The sequence below is a fragment of the Eucyclogobius newberryi genome, unplaced genomic scaffold (genome assembly GCF_026437365.1).
Source record: "Eucyclogobius newberryi isolate DKJ021-1_F unplaced genomic scaffold, fEucNew1.0.hap1 SCAF_12, whole genome shotgun sequence".
NCBI classification, from domain to species: domain Eukaryota; kingdom Metazoa; phylum Chordata; class Actinopteri; order Gobiiformes; family Gobiidae; genus Eucyclogobius; species Eucyclogobius newberryi.
This window is the reverse complement of record NW_027315746.1, coordinates 16131939-16140610: the sequence shown is the minus strand read 5'-3', so window position 1 is coordinate 16140610 and position 8672 is coordinate 16131939. Positions and strand designations below refer to the sequence as shown.

Here is an 8672-nt window from a genome sequence, read left to right as displayed (position 1 = left end):
CTCCTGTCAAGTGCATGCGCGTGTGTGTGTGTGTGTGTGTGTGTGTGTGTGTGTGTGTGCGTGCGTGTGTGTGTGTGTGCAATTATCGAGCACGGAGCTTAAAAAAGGTCTTGGTGAACTGAAGGAAATGCCAATTGTCTCCTCACATTTTGCCAACTCATGCAAAATCATGTCTGGTGACAAGCACTTATGGATTGGCTTTTTTGTTTGGCCCTGGAGCCCATCTGTTGGTGAATCTGTCTCTGTTTGCGGACAATGAGAAGAACCTAGCGCCACCTGGATGTGTTAATCATTTTATCAAAATTGTATAGAAAAGCACTTGATTCAGATGTATTTTGTGTAGGCCTCTTCATTTCATTGACTCAAACGTAGACAAGGGCGTGTTGAAGCCTTCTGCAAATACTTGGGTTATAGGCCCTAATCATTTTGTGAACTTTATCAAGTAAAATACACATTACAAGAGTAAATTCTTTGTTTTGTGTAAATTGCCAAACTGTAATCAAAATCAGAGAAGCTATCCCCTAATTTAGCATAAACTCAAATTATTGTTGTTTAATTGGTTCTGTTTTTTCTTTCTTTCTTGAGTTTTTCTTAAATCATTTGACCATATTGCCGTCCACATCACACAACATCATACCAACACTGACTCTATGAACATCCTCTCCACATTTTGGCTTGACTTCTCCTCCATTACTTCCTTGACCGCCTCCGCCCTCCCTCCTCCTTCCTCTCTCCACCTCACTTCCACCTCTGATGATTATTGCCGAGCACATTTCCTATGACATGAAGACAAAGGGCTGCGTACACATGTGGCTTCGGTACAAGTCTTGTGTAATATGAAATATTAATGTGGGCATAATTTGGCTGTGTGGATGGAGAGTGGTGGGGGCTTCATAATCACCAGTGATTGCCGCTTGCTCCCCCAAAGGATGGTAAGGCTGTCAGAATGGATTGAGAAACAGTACAGATAACAACAACAGAATGCTTACCGTGGCCTATTTCTGTCTCTGTGGTTAATGGCTGCACTGGCACGAGGCCCGAGCCGCTGAGACACTTCTCCCTTATTAGGTTTCTCAATGGTAAAGGTGCAAAATGTGCATCCGTCAGTAGTCATGGTTAAATCTGCTGTTATAGACCTGTTTAATTAGAACCACATCAACTATTTAAGAGCCCCCGCAAGAGGAATTGGCATGTTTCAAATGCAGTTATCATGTACTCCAAGTATTGTATCACTAATTGAGTTTGAACTATGATTTAAACTGGGGTGCACTGCGGCTATCCCCCTGCGACAAGGTTGTGGGTTCGATCCCTGGGCTTCCTCATCATTTCCCCCAAATTCCAGTCCTGTTACGGCTGGTTTAAGTAAGAGTTTCATTATTTAAGACATGTAAGAAATTGCTGCAATCTTTGTCTCCGCGCCAGTATTAAATAGTGAGACATGCTTCTCGTACCCAGATGGTAATAAGTGAAATGCATTTAAACCGACATTTTAATATTGCTAAGAAAGTCACACACTGCCTTGGTCAATCATATACAGTGTAGTCTTTTGAGAGGTCAAAATGCAGCAATAGACTCACTTGCAGTCAGTGTCTTTGCAGATAATTGCAGTGAAGAACGTTGTGTCTGTTTGTCTCTAAAGTAATTCAATAGTTACATGCCATTAAAAAGACAAACATTGGACTCAATACTATTCAAGCCCTGTACAACAATCGCAATACAGCGCTGTCAATAATCCACATTTACAAGTCATTCATAAAAGCTAACGGCTAACGTCTCACGGTCACACCTGGCCAATCCCACCACTCCACGTGTCTTTACTTTGTCTCGTTATACACTTAAGTAGTCTTCCTCCCTCTCCAGCACAACCTTATGCACAAACACGCCGCACTTACAGCGGCTGCGGTTGCATCAGTAGTGAATTAGCGTGCCGTTCCGCGTTATTAAACATGACACTCGGCCCAGATAATGGCGCCTTTCTTCATCTCAATTTGGAAGGCTAATCTTATTGCTTTGATTAGCAGCAGGCTCATTTGCATATCAAGGCCTTCGCTACTTTAATTCCTCCATCGCAAATCCCCTCTTTATAGCAGCAGATAAAAGGATTCTATCTATATGTATCTTTTTTTAGTATCTATTCTTCCAACTACTTTCTGTTCTAAGTAAACTTGCTTTGTCTCAGTGCTTTGTGTATACTTATAATCTTTGCATATTTGTAGTCTCCTTCATGGACTGTGCATGAGTAACATATTTATTGATCTACACAAACCAAATGACTTCATTCTCAGGCAGCTTGCACAAGTTCAAGTTACATATTGACTTTAACAGATTTATTGCATGGAAACATGGCGTTAAAACCTCCCTTTTTATAGTACATATATAGTACAGTATAGCTACATGAAGTAACATGATGTACTATGAAGTAAGCTTCATGTATAATTAGTGCTCAGTGAGAACGGCCACATTGTGTAACGTGACGCAACACATTATGTTGTGCTATTATTCTTATTCTTAAAGTTTCATGGGCGCTGCTATGCTATGACTAAAAACAAAACCACCCTGTTGTGGAATTTCTTTAGAAATAATGTCTTAACATGAAGAATAGACACTAAGGATATTATTAAGAAAACTGTATTCACAAATTGTTGTTTAAAAAGACTTGCAGGATAAAAGTGGTTTAGTCATAAGTTCTTTAGGCAAAGACAGTTCGTCACTTGACATTGATCATTGTAATGGTTGTGTTCATTAGCGTGGGCCGTAGACAGATCCAACTATGACCAACGCATGACTGGACCCAGGTGCAGTCCAATTATATTTGCAAAATGAAAATATACTACAAAAGAACATATTAACTTTGTCTGGTACTCTGCATGACATTCTATCAAGGCTTGAGGGTTTAAACATGGTCCAGTTTGATTTATTTATAAAATTTGAGAAACGTTTTTAATATTTTGTACTTTTTGAAATGTTTTTGGACTGCATGTACTCTTACTGAAGAAAAAGTTTTGGTTCTTCTTTCCACTGGAGTAAGTCTGACAAACAATTAATGTTGAAAATATCAAATTATTTTGATATTTGTGTTCATATGCAAAATCAAGTACAGAGCAACTTTTCTCTTTGAGATTAATGTTATATGTGCACTGTCCTTGTTTTAAATACATAAATAAATAAATAAATATATACATACATATTTAGATTTTATTTTATCCTGTATACTTAGTTTTAAAAAATAAAGACTCTGAGTGATAAATTAGGGTTCTAAAATATCACATAGCCATTTTCCACTTCCAAATAAAAATCCGCTGCTATGGTGAAATGAAGAGACTTATCAGTTCTGAAGTTTTGAACAGGAAGTCTATTATTATTATTCTATTACTAAGCCATGTGAGCACAATATTGTGGTGTACATCTACATATGTTATTGTTCAATACAAAGCAAATCATAAATCAAACGTTGCCTCCAGACAGTTACTCTTATTTGTATCCCTAAATACCTATTTACTCTTACTTGAATAGTTTCTTGGACTTCTATGTTTTACTTCTACTTACTTTGATGTAGCGTTACTCTTGAGTACAACTTTGGCTACTTGATATGATTTTAAATCAAAAACTTATTATGTATAATGTTTGATACTCATGTGTTTGGTGGTTAGGGGGAAAACTGGCGCCTCCAGAGCAAAAGTACTCACAGGGAAATCATGTGAACCCCACACTGAAAGGCCTTGTCCAGTCCAGGAACTGAACCCAGGACTTTCTTGCTGTGAGGCGAGAATCTGAAGCACGTTTCAACCAACGTTTTTCTCCAATCTTATTTTTTCTTTTATAGATGTGTCTAATGCACATATATCACAAAGATCACTGGATAGTTCAAAATCGTCTCACAAACGTCAGAGAGCTGCAGAATAAACACATGAGCTCGCTGTATAATATCTTGATTGTAATGACAAGCTATTCAAATTGCCGTTTGTGCACTTCAGACCACTCGCCCCATGTTTGAGCGCGAGAATGTCTCAGATAGCGATTCTTTTATGTGATATTGGCCAATAAGCTGTTTTATGTGTCTATAAAATGCTTCAAGGCCATGTTGACTTTTCACGACTGACACTGATCTGGAGGAACTATCTGCAGTGTGTGGAGATAAGTGCAGCATTACCCACAACTATTCAAACCATCAAACCAGCTTTCCGTCCAAAGGCACTAATTCAAGTCAAATTTGTTTTAAATGTGTTTTTAACTCTTATGTTTGTGGGGTTTTGTTTTCCCACTGAACTAACATCTTCATTTCTTCCAGAATCCAAATGAACCTAATTGTTTCTTTTAATCGTTTGCTTTGAAATAATTCTGCTACTGAGGAAGAGAAAGGTGGTGTTGAAGTGAGATGACACGTGCATCGTAAATGTTTGCAGGGGTCGATTTACGAAAACTGCTTCACGTGTCACTATAAGTTGCACTGCTTTGTTGTTTTGCTGTCGATAAAACCTTGCGCATATTTAGGAACTTTACAAAGCCACTCAGTTTCTTCTATGCTGTGAATGTTGATCTAATAATTGGTCATTTAGATATTTTAGCTATAATGTGTTGTATAAATCTCTTAGCGTAAACTTTCATCATGCAGAAATGTGTCTGGATGCTGCTGTGGAAAGTAATTACAAATACTGAGTCCGGTACAAGTCCCAATAGTTCCAGTGCTCGGGTGCCTCATTGCTCTGCTCCTCTCTACGCCGACAAACACAGGTAACAGCATGGCCTGCTCTGATTAGGCTAGAGCTCAGAGTAAATACAGATTGCGGTATAAAACAATTTAATTTGCCTTTAAACCATTTCATTAGTCAAGTTTGGTCTAAAATACTAAGATCTAATGCTATTCAAAGTAAAAAGTACATGTGTTGAGTACAAAAATCCTATACAAGGCACTCTTTTTATTTGTATTTATAATCTCTCCACCAAAGAGCACCATATATTCCTATTTTCCATTTCTGACAGTTTTTTTCTCTCCATGTATACTTTGTACTTAGATACACTTTTGCCACGAACTTATAATCATAGTTGTACTCTTTGCACAACTGGATAATTGTACGTATGTTGTCCCTTCTAAAGACTAAACTAATATCTGCCATCTTTTTTGTCAGGAGCAGTAAATAACTGCAGCTAGATGTATGAACTGCAGTGGAGCTGAATACACTTTCCCAGATCTCGAGCCAATGCCCTGCTGAAGTACACACTTTACATGTGTGTTTCAGGTTGTTAAAAAGGGAAAGATACACAAATAATTCTGTCTATTAACACATTTACGCTTGTCAAAATGGTTCTAAATAAGTTCTAAATAAATGCTTTCACCGGGAAGTGTCCTTGAAAATAAATCCACCTTGTAAAACTGTAATGCATTGAACCTCTATAATTTGTTTTAGATAAGACTGTACACTGTGTCACTGAGTTTAAGTGCTAAAACAAAGACCTTTATGTGATTTTGAGTAGTAAAAGAACAGATCATAAAGCGGCTGTAGCGGGTTCACTGACCTGGATGAGGCAGCGGCCCTGATGAGCAGTCAGCAATTTACTCTCTATTTTCAAACTCCATAAACCGCCATTATAGTGGGTTATTGGCCTCTTGCTCACGGTGCATTGTGGTCATCTGTAGCTGTAATAGTACTCCGGTGTGGTCACATGTATTAAACAGAGGAGGAGGTACAGTATATAAGCCGGTCAAACTCTCCTCTGGGCACCTTGTTCTTCCCTCGCCCAGTCTCAGCGCCTCACGCCTCCTCGAACCACTTTCACAACATGGCCTTCAACGGAAAATGGGAAACTGAATCTCAGGAGGGATATGTGGAGTTCTGCAAGCTGCTTGGTGAGAACATAACATGAATTTCGAGTTACCAAACATGACTAGTTTTCTTGGTTTTTATACATTTTACAGTTAGAGTTTTACAGTTTTATACAGAATAAATGTTTCAAATCAAAGCCAAATCCAAAACACATTCCTACAGCAAATGATACTCCTTTGATTTCTTTTGTGTGAAATGAATACTGATACTGATACTGATACCGATACTGACTGCTATCAACTACTGAAATCATTTGACGCCATTGCTTCCCTTTTCCACAGGCATTCCCGACGACGTCATTGAGAAGGGTCGCGATTACAAGCTGATCACAGAAGTCACACAAGACGGAAACAGCTTCACCTGGACACAGCTGTATCCCGCCGGTCACAAGGTCACCAACGCCTTCTCCGTCGGCAAGGAGAGCGACATGGAGACCATCGGAGGGAAGAAGTTTAAGGTAACGTCTTTGCCATTTGGTGCGGTTGTCAAACTGGGGTGCAGCGGGGCGTCTTCTTTACTTACAAGAAGTTTAGCCCTATTAGTCAGGTATAAACTCTGATGTAACATTGTACTTTATGGTGCTGAACATAATTGGACAACCCATTTTCTTTACAATATCTCTTTTTAACAGACTGACCAGACCTGTTTGCGTGTTACATATTATAATATTTGATACTAAAATTAAAGCTATTGCTAGATACTCATCGGAGCAGGTATCAATACTGAAAACAATATCATAAAAGGCCAAAAATAATATAAATCCTGTGTATTGTGTTTTGTGTAATGTATTTTATCGTAATTGTCATATCATATTGTAATCATGGCTACTTAATATAATTTTTGTCATCTGTTTGGTGTAGTATATTGTCATAGATTTCAAACAAACCGTTTTGAGACTGAAATATATATCATTTTGTACATCTCAGGTATTAGTTTGATCATAAATTCCCTTGTTACAGGCCACAGTCAACATGGAGGGAGGGAAGCTGACTGCTACCTTTCCCAACTACCACCACACCTCTGAGATTGTTGGCGGCAAGCTTGTTGAGGTAATCATGTTTATTTTTCATAGTAGACTAGTCTAGTTTATTAAAAGTTGATACAGGACATTCCTTTAATAATAATAAAATGAATATGTATCTTTCTGTTTCCATAGACATCTAAAGCCGGGTCTGCAGTGCTGAAGAGAACCAGCAAAAAGATGTAATTTCGACTTCTTGTTGCTAATATCTAAATAAACTGTGCTTATGACATAACAGAACTGTGTTAATGTCTTTACTGCGTCGTTGTTGTGTTACTTTTAATGGCGGTTGGCAGCAAACGGAAAAGTGCATTTACCGCCACCTACTGTAGTCTTACGGCTTCAAAGTATGTGTTTTACTCTGTATCGTATAAACAAGTTAAAAAAGAGAGAGATAAATAGTGTGTACAGTTCTTTCTCTCTCTTTGTCATGTCATAAAAACGTTAGCAACAGGAATCTCTCATGTGCACATATTGAGTTGGCAACGCTCTGGAGTGTAGCCAAACTTTGACCATAATAATGAGATGTAAACTTGTTTATGGTAGAGATTTAAACTCTAATAAAAACGGTCCTTGAACTTTACTCAGTTTCACATTTTTCATAAAAATCCCACCCATAAACATCAGTAGACACAATAAAACCAAAACTAAATGAAAAAGATTATTGCTCAATGTTTGCAGAGAAAACCCTGCCAGTCAAGAGCTAATCAAATTATGAGCTGAAAAGGAAATTAAGATAAGATAAGATAAGATAATCCTTTATTGTCCACACATGGGGAAATTTCATTGATACAACGCAGTAGATACAGAGGAAAAGGACAGATCACAGAATATAGGAAGTTTAAAAAACACTCTCAATAGAAGAACTCTTATAAACAAAAACTCCTATAGACAAAACCTCCCATTTCCCAACAAGGGATGGAGGGGAAAAATTAGGATGTCCGCCGGGATAACGTGACGATCTCCGGGTAAGACGATGGTTTTCCGCAGTTTCATGAGTTCCTCCTTTGTATAAACGCACCGGCGCCGATCCATACGGCGGCTGTGGCCGAGGAGCGCGGTGGGGCCGGGGGGGCTAGCTCAGAGCTAGCGCACATCACGACGACACAACGAAAAACACTCAATAATCCAGCCGAACAAAGTCGAAACAAGTTGAATTAAGCGATTCCAGCGCGTGTCCCGATCGTACAACTAAAGTAGAAAAAATATTTACAAAATACAAAAGATAAAGCACATAAGTGTGAAAAAAGAGCGGAGCGTTGCACCGGGCTGCCAGCTGGACCGGCGCCTTTAATTAAAAGACAAATCAGGCGTATAAGATCATAATTCTTCAATTGTTTTGTTTTTAAATGTGGGTTTGCTAATGAGAACCAGACTGGAAACAACAATGTAAGCCGGAGTCTAAATTAGAAACTGGGTCTGTTTTGAGAATAATGTCATTTTCTCATTATTTATTCATGGCATGTATCTTCAAAATCCAAACATCATACCTCCTTAACAACAAATATTCAAATGTGACATGATTTGCAACACCTCAGTTCTAGCTACGGACGTTTCCCTTCTTGGTTGGATCCAGTTTTCCCAGCTCCATGAAGTTTTCCTCCATCTTGCCCATTTCTCCATGGCTGTGGGCCAGGCAAACAATCAGTTAATTAACCATCTCAGTCCCAGGATTATTGTGTAGTCTCTCTGAGGAGCTCTCATGTCTCCAAATTTACAGCTTCATTACACGGGCCGCAATAAGGGACAAATCATCTGAATGAAAAAAAAAATAAAAGATTATTTTTTTATTTTTTTTGCCGGACTACCTTGATGTTGTGTGTGCGCGC

The 8672-nt window shown here is 38.5% G+C and overlaps 1 protein-coding gene across 1 annotated transcript; it reads left to right on the top strand.

Annotated features, from left to right (window-relative positions):
* The first annotated feature begins 5688 nt into the window (after positions 1-5688).
* On the top strand, positions 5689-7079 carry LOC140356194 (gastrotropin-like). The gene is made up of 4 exons (XM_072440999.1): positions 5689-5845; positions 6104-6279; positions 6782-6871; positions 6979-7079. Exons 1-4 carry the CDS (start codon positions 5779-5781, stop codon positions 7027-7029), a joined length of 384 nt encoding a protein of 127 aa, XP_072297100.1. The 5' UTR covers positions 5689-5778; the 3' UTR covers positions 7030-7079.
* The last annotated feature ends 1593 nt before the right edge of the window (positions 7080-8672 follow it).